The 18,925-nt window shown below is 36.9% G+C and overlaps 1 protein-coding gene across 1 annotated transcript in view; it reads right to left on the bottom strand.

Annotated features, from left to right (window-relative positions):
- The window catches only part of LOC131683215 (acyl-CoA synthetase short-chain family member 3, mitochondrial), a 967,052-nt gene that overhangs the window by 725,341 nt on the left and 222,786 nt on the right, over positions 1–18,925 (bottom strand). Inside the window, exon 2 of the mRNA XM_058965052.1 lies at positions 2,725–2,893. Coding sequence (XP_058821035.1) covers positions 2,725–2,893 — 169 coding nt within the window. The remainder of the gene's footprint in view (positions 1–2,724; positions 2,894–18,925) is intronic.

The following is an 18,925-nucleotide window of genomic DNA, read 5'->3' as shown; positions in this document are numbered from 1 at the left end:
GCCATTTCTTCGTTTCACAATAAAATCTATTTGGTCACATCGATTTTTTTAAATAAAAAAAACATCGATCCTAAAAGATCGACTGAAAACAATAAGAGGCCAATAAATACGAAAACTTTTCTAAGATAAACGAAAAGATTTCGTGCGACCAACTAAATCGTTCGTAATATACATAAACGTTTATTAAAATAAATAAAACATTTCATTTCATTTACGAAAAATTATGTCGTTATCAACGATAACATTCGTTCAATGTACATTAAATGTGTAAAATTTACGAAAGCTTTTGTTCACCATACGGCCATTCTTGTTCATGAAATGAACGAAACTTACTATTTACAATGCACGAAAATACTTCGTTGCAGAAAACGACGAATGAATTCGTGCATTGCATGATTTATTATATTCACGAATTTATATTATCAGTGCATCTTACATCCCATTCCAAAGTGTTTGACAGAAAATGGAGCCCTGAGTAACGCCCGCTGCGACCCGCATTGCCTTCTGCCCTTTTGTTCGTCTGGTACAGCAGTGCTCTACTCTGGAAGTAGCTCTTCAGGATCTGGCTCATTCTTTTATGTCACGCTGCGGCATTGGTCTATTCGTGGCTGGATGGCCCGGTGACTTCCCTGACTTTGGCAGCAACATCAGTTTCTGCACCTTTCTCATTTCGGGGATTACTATCGTTTAAAGACTTCAGCAGTAGCATCCTGAACATGTCCGGATATACCAGGATCGCAGCTTTCAGCGCCATGGTTGGTATTCCATCCGGACCGAGGGTTTTCTTTTATTTTAGTCACATCAACGCGTCTTTGAGCTCGTCGTTAGTCACTTGCCACTCGACTGTGTTACCTCCTTCTTCTTCGCCGTACGGTGTCGGTGACCAGATAGTTGAATCGTGATTCGGGAAGAGACCCTCAATGATTATCTTTAGCTTACCCGGGCATATTTCAGCTGGTGTCGACGGACCCTCGTCGACACCAGCTGACGACTCAGTACGCGTCCCCCAGGGATTGGCGTTTATTTCTCAGCACAGCTGCTTATAGCAATTGGCTTGCTAAGCTTGATCTCCTGTTTTAAAGAGTCCCTACCTTCTAGATACGTCGCTTGCGCTCCTCTCTCACTCTCCGATCTAGCGCTCTGAGCCCGTCTTCTGGATCTAAGACAAGCAGCGTATAGCGTACTGAGTTACTCATTTAACCAGTAAGCTGCATGCCGTCTACTACATGGCCCTAGTTTTCGTGACATTGTAACGTCACAAGCCGTCACAATCCTTCTTGTTAGCCGTCAGTCGTATCAACGTGCTTGATTCCGTTGTTCGCCGAAGTAACTCAACAAAGAGGTTTTCGTTAAAGGCTTTCGTCTTCCACTTTAGCTTGCCGCCCGTCCTTCTTCGTGCTGCATCAGGGTTCCATTGGCCGATACGGTAGCGAATCGCCTGGTGGCCTCTATGGGGATACTTCTCTCACACTCTCCAGTCCATGTTCGCCGTCAGTCAAGGACTACAGAATGTGGCGAAATTTCTCTCGGTACCGATATCCGTTTCGTGAACCATTAAGCTCCTAGCTCCTCGCTTCGCCGCGATCTACTCGTTATAGTCCACGGCGGTTGAGCTAGCCTCCACAACGTGCCGACAGGTAGGTGTCGAGTCTGCAGCCAATTTTCACTACAAGGAAATATTTTCACAAGATAACTTTTGCAAATGAAACTTTGAGAATTTCTTTTAAAATGTTAGGCATATTTTTGTTTAACATATTCAATTTTTTCAATTTTCTCCAAAATATTTCTGGGGGGGGGGGAGGGATCGTTGAAAAATACACCATTTTCAAAAATTAATTATTTATTTTACAGAAATAAAGCTCTCGCAATTTTTTCACCAAAAACTACATAAGTTTCGATCTTTCAAATGAAATTAAAAGATTGAAAATCCATTTGCAATATTAGCAGATATATAGCTTGGAAAAAACCCATTTTTGTTTTGAAAATCACCTGTAACTACGCAAACAAATGAGATAGAAATTTCATTGCTTAGGAAAAAAGTGTATTTACAAAAGTTCTAAAAACCTCTAGAACAAAATATTAGCGAGAAATTCACACATAAAAAGATATTAATAGAAAACTAATTTTTAAAGAGCCACCGTACCTTAAATATTGCAAAAATCATAGCACATGAACCATTAGAGATAGCCACATAGTTTCTTAAGAAAAGTTGCTTCAATTTGATTGATTTATAACATTGTAGAACACTATGTAGCTGAATTTTACATATCTAAGAAGCTGATACTTTGAACACCCTAACCGCAAGGACCACCCTAATTCAACTAGTATAAAAAAATCGGCAAGAAATTTCTAAGAAAGTTTGCCGACGATACTATATATCTAAAACCAACGGTTTTGGTGTAAACAGTTTTGTCTTCCTAAATACAGCTTTGGGACCATAGTGCGTTGTAGGGTTAATGGACAATTATCAAATAACCGAATTGAATAAAAAAAATGCTTATTGTCTCGACATTTGTGAACGGCGTACAACGCTTGATGTAAAATATTAAATGGAGAATGAAGGTAACAGAAGAGAAAAGTTTCTCGAGTTCATGTGTACATTTATGCTGTAAGGTAGTACGAAGTGTATTGTTCATTGACCCCTTGCATGTTAGTTTGGTAAATTTGATTGATTCATTTTACTGTTATTTTTGGGACTCGAAAACGTGTTATATTATGACTCACCATTTGCTGAATGGAGGGTTACTGTCATCCATAACTTTGTCCCAGAGTATATCCCAATCGATCAATTGCTCGCCCAATTCTCCCCAGAAACCTTCAGGTTCTTCTATTGACCTACGGTAGACATCGTGGTATAGAGGATTCACTATTCCCTGACCAGATGATGTGTTAACTGTAACAAGAATAGATATAATATTTATTAAGTAAACAAATAATTATTCCTTCAGTTCGAAGCTCTGTGAAGAAAAAAATCAGGAGAATATTTGTTATAATTTTTACTTTTCTTAGATTATATACCGCGGTCTACAGTTTCATTTTCTATTGCCAGAATTCCTTTATACCGCTCTTTTTAGTCATCTCTGACTATATAGACTAGTGGTTTGTTCAGCAAAGCTTCTCTGATAAGTGTGGGGTATATGATGTGTATATCATAATGCAAAGCGAACTATATAACAGTCGCTAATAAAAAATATACGAACTTTAACCCATATAATGCAACGATTCCACATATTGTTTGGATGATACCCTGAACATTATTCAGTGTAAACGAAACGCAACTTTCTTAAGCATGCGATACACGCATTACTTAAGAATGTTGCGTTTCGTTTACGCTGAAAAAAATACCTTTGCATTGGTTTTGGGCTGTTTGTCCCATGAATATATCAAAAGGATGCAGAAATCATCACCTAATTATTACTGTTATATAGTTCGCTTTGAAAAAGGTGTATATAATAATTCCATATCAACTTTTGAATAGGGCTAATAAGATTTGTAAACAAACTATTGTTTTGCTGATTTCTCTTATTTTGTTATAATTTCAACACAGACAACAGTTGAAATTGATTCTACCAAGGGTAAATATGTTGATTCAAATGTATTTTTCATGAAATTCAATTCGGCAGCGGAGTAATGAGCGAAAGAAGTTTGTTTACAAAAATCTCATTAGCCCTTTTGAAGAATTAATATTGAATTATGATATACACCTCATATACCCCTCCCCCAATCAGTTCAGAAATTAGTAAACATTGGCACAACTCACCAAGACGATCTTCGATGATCACCCATTCATTCTCGACAGCAGCCGATGGTTAGCGACTGACATAACACGAGAAGAACGAGATTGAGCTCATAACGTACTACGAGGCTAGATTTATGCTAAGTAAGTGATTTTGAGCAGTTTCCCACATTGAACTTGTTAACCCATACGAATTTCTTACCCTACTTAAATTAGATAACCTATATGCAATTATTCCTGTATATTTATTTGATAACCTTTAAAATTGTTAACCTATAATTTCATAACCTCATTTCAAATCAAAATGCATTTGTTTATTTATAATTAATTAATATCAACAGACATAGTGTGATCCTAATGATAATTTCTTACTCTATTTAAAAAGTCAAATTGTTATCTGCTTCGTGGAATGTGAAGATCAAACTCGGATGACACTCTGTTGAAGGTCCGCTGCAAACCAATGATGACACCGTTAACTCCATAGTTGGTCCGGCGAAGAGGTAATCGGAAGAATAAATTATTGCGAAGGGCGCGAGGGCGAACGTTCATATTTATCGCACTGAGAAACTCGGGGCAATCAATTCGATCTTGCAAAATATCCGAAATCGTCATAGCACGGGATAGATCCTGCCGCACTTGCAATGTATCGAGTCCAATAAGCAAACCCCGGCTTTCGTAACTTGGTAACTGGTGATGGTTGCTCCAAGGCGATCGACGAAGGGCAAACCGAACAAATCTGCGCTGTACTGTCTGAATTCGATGGACAGTGTTGAGATAATGAGGGTTCCACACAACTGAACAATATTCCAGTGTTGATCGAACAAGTGAGCAGTGAAGAGATTTCAAGCAGTAAATATCTGAAAAGTGCTTAGATATTCTTATTAAGAACCCCAAACATCGTGATGCCTTTGCGACAATATAGCTGATATGCTGTTTAAACGTCAGTTGTTCTTCGAGAAAAACTCCGACATCTTTGACACAATTCGTTCTGTCAATCGTGGTTTCAGCTAAACAGTATTCGAATCGTATTGGCGTTTTTTTCCTCGAGAACGTAATGACTGTACATTTATTGGGGTTTAGGGTCATTCGGTTGATCTCGCACCATTCCGCAAAGGTTATCAGTTGGCGTTGAAGGAAAGCTGCATCATCAGTATTCCGGATTCTATGGTATAACTTGAGGTCGTCGGCGAAAGACAACCGTGGTCCTTCTAAAAAAAAATTGACGTCGTTGAAATACAGAAGAAAAATCAATGGACCGAGATGGCTGCCTTGCGGAATACCAGAGGAAGCGAAGAACTCTTCGGATACACAATCACCTATCTTGACTGCTAGACGACGATCACTGAGATACGATTGCATCCAACGGAGAATATTAGTACCAAAGCCAAGTCTATCCAACTTTGCCACTAAAATAGCGTGATTAATCTTGTCAAAAGCAGCTGAAAGATCCGTGTAGATAACGTCAGTTTAAAGGCTGTCCGACATGGCATCTGTCATATATGTTGTGAACGATAGACACATTCCACGCACTTGTATCGCTTAGCTAATGAAAATAAATCTGCTAATATAAGTAAAATTTGTTCTGAAATATGTTGGTATAGGTTTAAGGCTCCCAAATCATAGATATATAGAAATTTTTTAAAAGAATTGTATGACGCTCGTCAATAAAAACCAGTAATACATTAACGTGAAAGTCAGATAAAAAAATTTTTTCGTTCTCGGAGATTAACTCAAAAATAAAAGCGTTTTTCGAAAATTCAAGAATACTTATCTCTTCGTAATTAAATTTTCTACAACTAAGTATGCTTGGAATTTTGAAATTTTCCTTTCTGAAGCCGGGAATGTCTTTTAAAACAAGAAAATGGCTATAACTCCGCTCTAAAAGCATGAATCGAAAATTGAAAAATACTGTTCGATGCGGAATTTCATGGGTAATTCAAATATATAATTATATATACAACAATTATTGCGAAAATAGCATAAATTTTTATTTTCCGCCTCATAGTTTTGGATAGTTTTTTCCCGTTTTCATTGATTCTTTTCACCTCCCGCATCGCTTTGTTTTGCAGTGAGTTGGTGTGCGAGATGCACGGGTGGTTCGATGGCATAATATTGAAAGAAAAAATGCATACATGCAATCCAAACAAAACGATGCAACTTGACAAGTACACAAAATAATAACTATTTTGGACTTGCTTGTTACTATATTTCAGAATAGTGTTGAAGTACAACATAGTGTACACTATAGTTACTATATCGTTTGTTTCTTTTTCAATGGCGGTTATGTTGATAACTATGAGTATACATATTGCGATCGTTTCTGATATTTCTGCTGTTTAGAAGTACGTATATAAGGAAAACCCGTTGAACAAATATTTGTGCTCATTCCAAGTTTTTGCTTATTGTTTAAGAGTAGGTAAATGAAATATGATTTAGATTATACTCTTCTGAAAAGTTCTATTAGTTATAATAAATTGGAGCGGCGGTTCCAGAAGCCGTAAACAATTCGTTCAAATCAAAGTCACTTTCGACTAACTTCGCAGTTCATAGAAAAAATATTTTGTAATGTTACACTGATTATCATGCACATATTAGGAGCATGAAAATAGATGTAAAAACAAATCATTCCACAAATACACGTGTTTTATTTAACCTATTATAACCCAGGGGTTTCAAAAAGTGAGCCAAATGCAGTGATATCTTCAATTCCACCAAAAAATGTATCAAAGATTATGGGAAAAATAAAATCACCGCTTAAAATGGTTTTGAGAATGAAAATTTCTCGTGCAAAAAATTTCGTGCGCTTAAATAAAAACAACAAATTTTAAGTTGTATGACATATTTCTTCGGATTTTCTGATAGACAACACTTCTTTTACATCCGTAGGAACGTTTTGTCACATATTGGAATTATAAGCATTAGGAGAATTCCAACAATAAAATTCAATTAAATGTATTGCTTACTTTTCAGCCGCCATTTGCCCAAACTATACACGTTTCAAACTTTGTAAACGAAATTATAAAAAATGGCAGTTGTCTTGTTTCACAATGAAATATGAGATGCAATGATCCCATTAGTGCAATAATAAAGTAGTTAGATGCCAAAATTCTGCAGTAAATACGCGTTAAACGATGGATAGTTCTGCGTATGAAATTTCAAACGCTGGGATATAATGGGTTAACAGTTTTTTCTATGATTTTTCACGTCAATTGAAAATTATTCTTTCATTATTTGAAAAACTAATGCAATTCTGCTTTTATATTCGGATGTGGTTGAAAAATACATGACGTGTAATATCATATGAATAAAGAGGTAAAATTATATGCCTTTTGATGCTCTAATTATGTGCGTTGATACGAATTTAATTTTCAATTAAATTTCCGATTCAAACTGTGTATGTTTACAACCATGCTTGTTTGCATGTCGTATAAATTTCATCATATCTTAGTATTTTGATTTCTAGTGCACAACACAATTGCAGGGCTAGTGCTGCTGAATCTACTGTTCCAATAAATTTGTTCTACTGATAGGTTCTATTCGACTTCTCGCTATATTTGAAGAGTTGTATACAATAAGGTTAAGAGTTACACAAGCTCCTTCAATAATTTTGGGCAAGGTTTTGCCTGAAACGGACTTTTGACTCGGAATATTGTTCAAAAGTCGACCGTGATGGAAGACTTTCACATCCTGTTGACCGTCTTGCAAATCTTCCGCGCTACGTTCCTGATAATATCTGCTTGTCGCACCCATATTTTCACGGCTGTTGTAAGTTCACTATTCCATTTTCTATTATTCGTTTATTTGATAAGGCACGTTTACGTTAGCTTCAATTATTTTCAATATTATTTTGTTTTATATAAAGAAACTAAAAAAAACTTTACAGCTAGCTTATAAATATACAAGAGGGGAAAATATAATATTCGTAAGATTAGGGAGACTGGTCATTTTGTGTGTTCTTTGTATAGTAACGCACTTTATGATTTTTAGAAGGGAGATTGTTGGAGTTATTAATTATGAACCAAGCGCAACATTTTACAAGCTTATTAACTAGAAATAACTAGAGGGAGTGTTATATTCCTTGTTTTGACGGGAGTCTTTGTTTTTTCCTTTTTCAAGGATTTTTATGAACGTGTTTTGAACTATTTTAAAGTAGTGGTACTGTTGTGCATTCCTTAACGAGATTAAATATTAATCAACTAAGACTAAGATAGGGGGGCACATAAGTTTTGTGAAGATATTCAAGGGGAAGAAGGGAAGAGGTGAAGTCCTACATCTGTGTATCAGAGACATGGGAGAGAGGGTGGACAAGGTTGACAGGGGGAAGGAGGGGGGGGGGGAAGGTAGATATAAACTTTCAGTTTCCGGCATCGAGAATCAACGGTCAGGATTACAGATTCGGACGGATGCATCCTGTATTGGGATGCTGGGCGGTCTTCCTCGAGCCGGCGGGGGTTCCTCTAGACGATTTCGTAGTACGGCTCAGATACGGATCGACAACACATCGCCTTTGGGCGTATGATGTTGTACTGTAGGTCTCGTGCTGTTAGGTCATTCGACAGATGTTTTGTCTCGTCTTGGAGTCGCATCAGACCATCGTTGGGGCACGGTAGGCGGAAGAGGGCACTTCTGGGAATGATAAGAGAAATGACAGGGGCAGTTAAATTTAGATATTGATGGTTTTTAGGAACGTGTATATAAGGAACATGTAGAGGAGATCGCGGCTTGCTAGTACATCTCGAACCGGGACATTGGGTGATCTTCCTCGGGCCGGAAGGGAATCAAACAGTTGAGTTTTGGCAGAACAGTACTCGGTGCATGCCCAGACAATATGTTCGATCTCGTGATAACCTTTGTCATAAGCGCAGATACCGCAGATCCGCAAGCCCAATACGACGGAGATGAGCGTCCAGCGTGTGGTGATTGGACATGAGCCGAGACATCACGCGAATGAAATCCCGACCCACATCCATCCCCTTGAACCAAGATTTCGTCGATACTTTAGAGATTATCGAATATAGCCACCTTCCCAGTTTACCATTGCTCCATGAAGTTTGCCAACTTTCGAGGGTTCTCTGATGAGTAATACTGAAAAATTCGCTGAAGCTAATTGGTCTTTCATATATGTCACCTTGTAAAGCGTCCGCCTTAGCTAAAGAGTCCGCTTCTTCATTACCTGGAATGGAGCAATGCGAGGGAACCCAAACTAAAGTAATCTTGTACGATCTTACAGACAAAGCACGCAGACGCTCCCAGATTTTCCCCAGAAAATATGGAATGTGCTCTCTAGGTTTCATTGAACGGAGAGCCTCGATTGAGCTGAAGCTATCCGAGACAATAAAGTAATGGTCGGTGGGCAAAGTATCAATGATCCCAAGGGTATTCTGAATAGCAGCAAGTTCTGCCAGGTAAACTGAAGCAGGATCATTGAGTTTGAATGAGGCGGTGAGATTTTGATTGAATATACCGAAGCCAGTGGAGCCGTCGAGGCTTGACCCGTCGGTGTAAAACATCTTGTTGCATTCGACTGCTCGAAATTTACTATGATGCTTGGGATCACTGGATGTGTCGAAGAATACAGTTGAATCAGAAGCATGGGGAGATTGACACGGTTGAGATAGTATGAAGAAGGATTGATATTTTGTGCCATGTAATCGAAGTACAAGGACATAAATCGGGTTTGAGAATTGAGCTCGACAAGCCTTTCGAAATTTGCAATTACTAACGGGTTCAAGATATCGCATCGGATGAACAACCGATATGAGAAGTCCCAAAATCGATTTTTTTAGTGGAAGGACGCCCTCCAGCACTTCTAAACGCATCGTATGGGTCGAGTGCATGCAATCCAAAGCAATACGCTAACAACAATATTGGATTCGCTCTAGTTTGATGAAATGTATGTTCGCAGCGGAGCGAAAACAGAAACTCCCATACTCCATCAACGACAATATCGTTGTTTGGTACAGCCTGATCAGGTCTCCTGGGTGGGACCCCCACCATGTTCCGGTTATTGTACGGAAAAGTTGATCCTTTGTTGGCACTTCTGTTTCAGATACCTAATGTGACATCCCCAGGTTCCATTAGAGTCGAACCAGACCCCGTGATATTTGAAAATTGAAACCTGAGCAATAGTTAGACAAATTAATTGAAGCTGTAGTTGCGCTGGTTCACGCTTCCTTGAAGATACGACTAGCTCAGTTTTCTCCGTGGAGAACTCGATACCAAGCTGGAGGGCCCAAGCAGACAAATTGTCCAAGGTATCTTGCAATTGTCCTTGCAGATCGACGGCTTTGGGACCTGTAATAGACCCCACACCGTCATCTGCAAGCTGCCTTAGCGTGCAGGAATTGACAAGACATTCGTCAATGTCATTCACGTAAAAGTTATAGTGAAGGGGGCTTAGACATGAGCCCTGGTGAAGACCCATGTAGCTAATTCGTGATGTCGATAAATCACCATGCGAAAAATGCATGTTTTTCAGACTGCAAGTTTAGCAAAAAGTTGTTTAGAGTAGGTGAAAGACCATGCTGGTGCAGCTTCTCAGAAAGAATTTTGATAAAAACTCAATCAAAAACACCCTTTTTATCTAGAAAAAATTGATACCATCTGCTATTTACTAGCATAAGCTATTTGAATTTCGGTTGATAGCAACGCAAGACAGTCGGAAGCTGGTTTTCCTGGTTTTGGATTGGCCTTGGCTCCAGTCATGAGGGACAATATTACCCTCAAGAAACTTATTAAATAAACTCAACAAGCGTCTCTTGGCAGTGTCTGGCAGATTCTTTAAGAAGTTAAAATTGATTCTGTCTGGCCTTGGGGCTTTATTGTTACATGACAAGAGAGCAAGTGAGAACTCCACCATCGAAAACGGTGTTTCGTTAGCGTTATCGCGAGGGGACGCGGCGCGGTAGATCTTCTGTGCCGTGGCGGAATCCGGACAAACCTTCTTGAAAAAATCGAATATCCAACGGTTTGAATATTCCACGCTCTCATTAGTACTGTTTCGGTTTCGTAAGCGCCGGGCCGTACTCCAAAGAGTGCTCATCGATGTTTCTCTCGTTAGTCCGTCGACGAACCGGCGCCAGTAGCTACGTTTTTTGGCTTTTATCAAACTCTTCATGCGCGTTTCCGCCATCGCGTACTGTCGGTAGCTAGCTGGCAGCCCGTCGTCCCGGAAGGTCTTATACGCAGCGGCCTTCTCCGCGTACACGTCTGAGCACTCTTTGTCCCACCATGGATTGGGAGGACGCCCGCGTGAGTTCGCGTCTGGTACGCGTTTAGTCTGAGCTTGAATCATGGTATCGAGAATCTATTATGACTTTTAACCACTAATGACTGACGTGTAAATCATGTTTTCAACGTGTGTAAGAGAAATGACGATCCTTTTCAAATGACAGCAGCAAGTAGCAACTTGCCACTAACCCACTAACCGGCGTTACGAACAACCGGCATAATTCCAGCAATCGGTATTTTGAATAGATCGTTAATTTTTACAACACTTGGTCGCTCAAGGTGTTTGTCGGTTCTCTGTAGTAAAACTATTTGAAAATGAGTTACCGGGAATCACGTTTTCGTTATGAGAGAATATTCACTGCAAAATGTGACATTTGTCAAATAATTAAAACTTAATATTATATTTTGTTATTTTTGTTGTCGGATGTCCAAAAACGTGTAATAAAATATAATTCCAAAGCCAAAATGCTTAGGGTGGATGTACCAATAGTCGCAGGAAAACTTTTGCTAAAAATGGATGAATAGGCATATGGGCAATGTTAATACATTAAACGAAAGCCCCCCCTCAATCCCTGCTTCATAGGAAAAATATAAAGATGGTTTAATAACCAATTGATGTATTCGAAACCGCTTGTAGCACTATAGGAACACATGTCCAAATAGTGGTACAATCGCTAATTTCGGTTCCTATTGTTGCAAATCCCATTCATTTCTTAAAGGGACTTGCAACTATAGGTACATTAGATCTATAAGTGCAAGAGAGCTCAAAATTCGAAGAAAATAAATTATTTCAATGGTTTTTTGAGCAAATTTCAAGGATAATGGTTTTATTATCGCATAATTTTAGTGCGATGAATCGATAAAAAAGATTTGTTGATGGTTTGTACCTTAGTTAGTCGTATAACCCACTACCGCAACTATTGGTACACCTCAACTATAGGAGCACCCACCCTATAACAATAATCTTCAAAAAATGTAAAAATGTACTACTTTTCGAGATAATTCAAATTTTGTCACAACCAAACTCCCAATCTGACATTTCGGCCTGATCGACCTACTGATCATTATCTCCTAACAGGTAACCCTTTGGGAATATATCTAACAATTATTTTCTGGCATGATTTTGGAGCTTATTCTGTTTGAAGATGACTTGCGAGATTTTTCCTAATATCTTTGAAGTATTCATAACGTTTTAGAAGTAGAACTGGAAATATTTACTCTTTTTCGGTAACTTATACGGATTCAGTCGGCATGATTTATTGTAGACACATGGAGCTTTCTCTAATTGTATTCTTCAAGTAATGTGAAATTCATTATAAAATGTATTAATTTTGCATTAGATTTTATTTTACAGAAGTTGTAGGCGATATTTACAAGAGTGATAGTGCTTTTTCTTAATTTCAAACGTTTTGAAATATTTATTATGAGTTTTCAACTATTTCAAGAATAATAATATTTTTACATTTCTTATAAAAGAAATGTATAGAATTCGCTCAAACTTTCAAGATTTTTTCCGAGGCCCGGAGGGCCGAGTCTAATGTACCAATCGACTCAGCTCGACGATTTGGGACAATGTCTGTGTGTGTGTATGTAACGGACAAATTCTCATTCGTGTTTCTCAGCAATGGCTGAACCGATCTTAACTAAGCAGTATGAACGCTATTAATTTGTTTTTGATTCTGATGTTTAGTTTCCAAGATATGAATGTTTGAATGCGTAAAAATGGCGTTTTTTGCAGTTTTTTTCAATTATCTGCCGAAATTGACTATATAGATTACCAATTTATATGTTTTAAGACAGCTTTAACGAATACCTTTCGAACAAGCTATAGATTGTTGAAATCGGACTATTATCAAAAGAGATATTTAACGTTAAATGCGGACGAAAGATTTTTATCATTTCCCATTACCAGAAATATGACCCAAAACATGTAATCTATTATTAACGCCAAAACGGCTTATTTTAGGTCAATAGTACCTTCGAAAAATTTAATGGAGCTAATATGCCCTTTCTTTTGGTATTGTGCTTTTGCTGATTAATCCCCCTATGAGTGAGATATTTTCACAAATTTTCTTGGAAGTGATTATATCGAAATAATGTCTTCAGCAAATTTGTAGCTCTTACTTTTGCAAATAGCTTTACTGAAGACTTCAAATATATATTTTGAATACTTTAAAAGTTATGGCTTGTTGTTTGCGGATTACTCTTTGTCGCCTATTTATTGTTCAATATAGTAATAATCCATTGAAATAAGCCAAACCTTATTTCGATAAAACGAATTTTGTATTTCATTTTTCTATCTACAACCACTAGAAATAATCATCGAACACTTTCAAGTTGTCTGGAAGGAACTTGATAACTTATCAGTACAAAAATGTTCATTTGTGCGAACCTTCTGACTGGAATTTATCTAACTTATAACCATCGGATCGATCTGAAACATATCGGAAAATGAAAAGCGAAATAAAAAACTCCAAGCAACGGCGTAGCCAAGAGAAGGTTTTGGGGTTAAACACCATACAACCCCCCTTCCCCCCACCACACCCAAAAAAAATTATTGGATTGAAGTTGAAAATTTATTGATGCAGACTGATTTAATTCAATATTACAATAACAATTATCTGATCCGCAGATTGATAACCTGTTGTTGTAAACGTCATGAGGACTTTTGATAAATTGTCGGAATGGGGTCCTGATATGTAGCTGATCTATTGGTCTTGATTTCACAGTTGTCTAATAGCATCAATATAGAAATTCCTGCCTGAAAACATTCCAATAGAAATTTTCTGTAATCAATCATAAACCTCAGATTTATTTTCAAATTGAGCTCGTTTTTGTAGAAATGTACTGTAATAAGAGTCTTTATTTAATAGGAAGTGAAGTTAAAATTGATTTAATGTCTATGAAACAGAACTGCTCACCAAAAAAATGCATAACTTTCAACATTTGCCAAAAATGTTTTTGCCTTTCTCATTCACTCTAAAATTCGTTAATCTAATCCCGACCCGGAGAGCCGTGTGTCATATGTCAATCGACTGAGTTCGTCGAGATCGGAAAATGTCTGTGTGTATGTATGTGTGTATGTGTGTATGTGGAAAAAAATGTGACCTCTGTTTCTCAGAGATGGCTGAACCGATTTGCACAAAGTTGGTCTCAAATGAAAGGTACAACCTTCCCATCGGCCGCTATTGAATTTTTTATTGATTGGACTGCCGGTTCCGGAGTTACGAGTTGAAGAGTGCAATCACACAGCAAATTCCCATATAAACTGAAATGAAAAAATTTCAAAATCAAATTTGTATTTTTGATACCAAGTGACTTTAAAATGCATGAAACATTGAGATGTTTGACAAAAATTGACTTCTTTGGACTTTGGTACATGTTTGCCTTTCTCATATAGAAAGGTTATGCAATCACTTTAAAAATCGACAATCATACCGGCCCGGAGGGAGTATGCAGTGAGGGGTTGCTACTTTAAAATTAAAACTAGTTTAAAATTTCTTAACAAGTTGAAAATTTTCGGCAGGACCTGGACCTCCCGGATCTTTCTCCATGATCCGCCGCTGGTTTCAAGCGATGTTTCAGTATCACATAGTATCTCAAGATCGTGGCTGTCGATCCATTGTATGTATGTGCAGCCATGGAATCGTAGGCTGGACAAATGAGACAAGCACAATTGCACCACTAGGTGGATTAAAACATGTTTTTATTTTGGGAATGCGTCGAGTTGAGACGAAAACGTAGTATAACGAGTATAACACTTTCCGAATATAAAGAGAAATTTATGAAAAATGACGATTTCCATTCGACTCTAGCAGGTTCTGATCGATTTTGATGAGCATTTGATTTTTGTTGTATGACCAATTATATGTATAGGTAAAATATTCAAAAACAGTAATTTATGGTCAAGATAGCATCATTTTGAAACCACCAATTTCGGAGGTTTAGTATCTTCGATGAGTTTTACAAACGTTAAACAGCGCATCATTTGATAAAATAATGTTGACGGTATATCGTCCAAGAAGTATTTATGGTAGATTTTCTCAGGTTAATATTCATGACTACAATAAAGTCTCAACAAATTCGCTAAAGACACGAACTCTGTTACTATTTTCTGAAAAATTAATTCTGCATAATTTTAAAACTTTAAAAATTAAGTATACCAATTAATTGGTATACTTAAGGGTTTATATGTTGCAGATAGAGAAAATACAGAAATTTTCAGCTTTTTTCCTACACAATATTACGAAAGCTTATTAAACAATTTTTCCTAATAAGTTTGTGAAAATTATAAACTATTTGAAATTTTTTAACAGTTTAATTTTTTATTTAACCGTGATTTTTTAATAAATAGTGACTATCGCTTCACAACGTAGTCTATTTTTCGTGGCTTGCGGTGAGCACGATCTCTCGAATTGCTGAACTGAAAATTATGGAATAGAAATTAATTTTCAGTATTCTTTACAGATTTAACTCGCCGCGCAGATAGCTCTGAAATAGACCCGCTGGTGCCCTAAGACGATTTCGCTAGATTTTCAGAGCACTGTGCACCCAGTGCATTAACGCAAGTGACGGAAGGTTATCGAAAAGATTCGTGAAAATGAAAATTTTCAGTAATGATGATGATTTTCCTAAACGGTTCGTTTTCGAGAGGTTTTTATTTGTTCTTTGGCATTTGGATTAGCGATAATAATTCAAATCAAGGATACTACTGGGAAGTCACCTTTAGAAAAAGTCGATGTCGAAGTAAAATTTGGAACTATGCACGCATGCACTTCAGAGATAGCGTGATATCAGAAGCTGCGATTTCATTTCAACGCTTTTTGTGAAAGCCTTATATTTACAAATGTAAATATAAGGCTTTTTTCATGCATGCTTTGAAACGCAACAAATTAACCTAAAAATTTGGAATCTACGATATTGCTTTCTTAAACTACAGCAAAAAATACAACGGGCGAAACTGTATTTTTGTTTGTTTATTTAACCGTTGTGTGTCCGACGCGGTACCCGGGTACCTTTTTAAGTTTCAATTAATTAAATTCCTATGTTTTATCCATAGCTGGAAATTGAAACTTTGTGACATCTTAGAACTTCACTAAGTCAAGCTTTTGTGTTAATAATATTGTTGTTATAGTAAGGGTGGGAGTGAGAAGGGGCTCCTGAATTTTTTTACTACGTAACAGGCCGACGTGGGTACCCGGGTACCCACAAAACTAAAATGACCGTAACTAACGTAATATCCAACCGATTTCGATACTTTTGGCCGTTCTGGATTCAGTAACTCATCCACTTTTGGAATTCGTAAAAGTGCATCGGGTTACTTCATTCGGTTCCCGGGAATCCGGGTTTCCGGAAGCAGGTTCCAGTGCTGGGGTACTATTTGCGAACTTCAATGGAATACTAGCAATATGGGTATCAAAATTCTTGGAATTGCATCAGTAGGCTGTATCTTGTGGTTTTGGAACCATTTGGTGATTTGACCCCGGAACGGACATTCCGGAGCAGGTTCCCGTGGGGCCGTGAGTGGCCATTCCATTCCAATTCCATTTTTCAAATTGCCATAGGGTCCCGTAACAATAAAAAACAGACTTCCGAGACAATTTGAAGAGTTTTGATACTCATATTGCTAGTACATTATTAAAATTTACAAATCATACCCTAGTACTGGAACATTACTCTGGAAAATCCGGATTACCAAAAACCAGCTCCAATATTCCGGTTCTATTGTACAGAATCAAAAAGTGGACGAGTTCCTGAATCCAAAATATCTAAAAGTGTCCAAATCGGTTAAAGGAAGCCATAGTTATGAGCATTTCAATTTGTGGGTACCCGGGTACCCTCGTTGGCCTGTTAAAGGTGTTTTTTTTGTTGGACACATAACTGTTAAAGTTTCGCACTCCACGCTCCATGCAAACAAACAGGGCGATACTTTTTTTGCAAGCAGTTTAGAGGCGAAACAATTTTTTTTCGTATTTTTTAGGATTATTAAGCTGATACCAGCTGTAAATAGTAACAATGATCTCTATTGAAAAAACCCGGACGAAATCATTGGTGTAAAACGTTAGTTATTGTAAAAAACGTAAGAGCGATACTTCAATGCTGATAGGTGGGACCGAAAAAGTAAACAATCGCCAAAGGGGCGATACTATCATTTTGTCAATTTCAATAGCAAAAACAAATTTTAATTTAATAATTTCAAATACTTTATGAAGTTTTGGGTTTCGATCACTGAATAATGCAATCTAGGATATAAAAAACACAATAGTTCTTAAATAGGAAATAAAACCAAGTCTGGAAATATTCGCTGTTGATTTTCTTTGAATGGTATCACTGCTAGTATCGCCCTTTTCAAGAAAAAGCGTTGATTTCTTAGTTCTCAGTCGCGTTGGAAATTTGAGTAAAGTATAAACTTCAAATCGATTAAAAAAAATCGATTTTTTTGGCTCAGTACAATATATAACCCCTTCAGGAAAATTCAGTTTTCCCACCACAATTTAGATATTTTATTAACAGAGCATTGACAATAATTCGTTTGTATGTCTATTTTATGGGCCATTTTTTCGCTTTCCCATTGATTTGGTTTGAGATTTCTAGCACTGATGTTGTCCTATGCTGATTTGAGCGATTCTCTGAGTCCTGCCACTATCTCATGTAGTATGTGTTATCAAAAACATCGCGAAGCATCAAGTTCTAAATGTTCTCAAACGATATAATATCCGAAGAGAGTGATAAGAGTTATAAGAAATGTCTCATCACACTGTTAGGTGGATTAAAAGCATTTTAAATATAACATATAACGTAAAAGAACATTCAGTATTTGCATAGATATTACATGTAACCACAAACAAAAGATATTTTTAATACTCTTTATCAAATGTGTAGCTGGTACCTAATAACGCATACAGGAAAAACTACCGGTGGTTTGCACTGTAGAAAAATAATCATCAAAAATTTTGGATTCTGGAACACACTCAATAACAAGACAATCTTTTCCTTGAGTATCTCGTAACAACGCTTGGATTTTCACCTAAAAAATTACCAAAATTGGCTTTTATATATGGAGTAAGCCTCGAAAACAAAATGCCGGGATGTTGTTCCTGAAAAGCAAGATTCAATTGATATAAAGTTTTATAGCGAACACATTGAACGCGTTCTATAAGGATGCGCGCAGCAATTTTATTTTTGTGCAATGGATTATTTCTAGGGGTACCATCAACTTGTCACATACATTACCTGTACCCGGAGTAAGTAGGGATTTCTTCGTCACATACTATTATCTATATAACTGAGAACCATACATTGAAACTCAAACCAGCTTGCAAACCGTACTCAAGGTAGACTAACAAAATTATTTAGCAGATTAAATTCGGAATACAGGAAAAAATCTCACAATTGTCGCAATTTATTCTTAGTCACCTCTAGGCGGAATAGATATTTCGAACAGTACTTTGGAAAATACGTTTGTAACTTTACTGTGAATATGACACATTCAGACTTACAATAAGCGCACTAAAGCATATATGTTGTATATATATATATATATATATATATATATATATATATATATATATATATATATATATATATATATATATATATATATATATATATATATATATATATATATATATATATATATATATATATATATATATATATATATATATATATATATATATATATATATATATATATATATATATATATCGTGCTCGTTACAGCTATAAAACCTCATTCATGATAATAATTTTAATTAACAGATGTTACACTAAATTTTAACAATATAACTGACGACGTTATAAACAATAGAAGTTACAGTTTGCTATACAACAGAAACTGCCGCGTGCTAAATGATAGATACCGAAATGTGCTGAACGCAAGTTTGAGCCTGCCCGTTGGTCGAGTTCGGGTTGGCTGTAGCTAGCGCGTTATCGTGGGCATCATCGAAATGCGCCGCAT

Source organism: Topomyia yanbarensis, chromosome 2, assembly GCF_030247195.1.
Source record: "Topomyia yanbarensis strain Yona2022 chromosome 2, ASM3024719v1, whole genome shotgun sequence".
In the NCBI taxonomy this organism is placed as follows: domain Eukaryota; kingdom Metazoa; phylum Arthropoda; class Insecta; order Diptera; family Culicidae; genus Topomyia; species Topomyia yanbarensis.
Note: the sequence above shows the minus strand (reverse complement) of the source record. Positions and strands in the feature narration are given on the sequence as shown.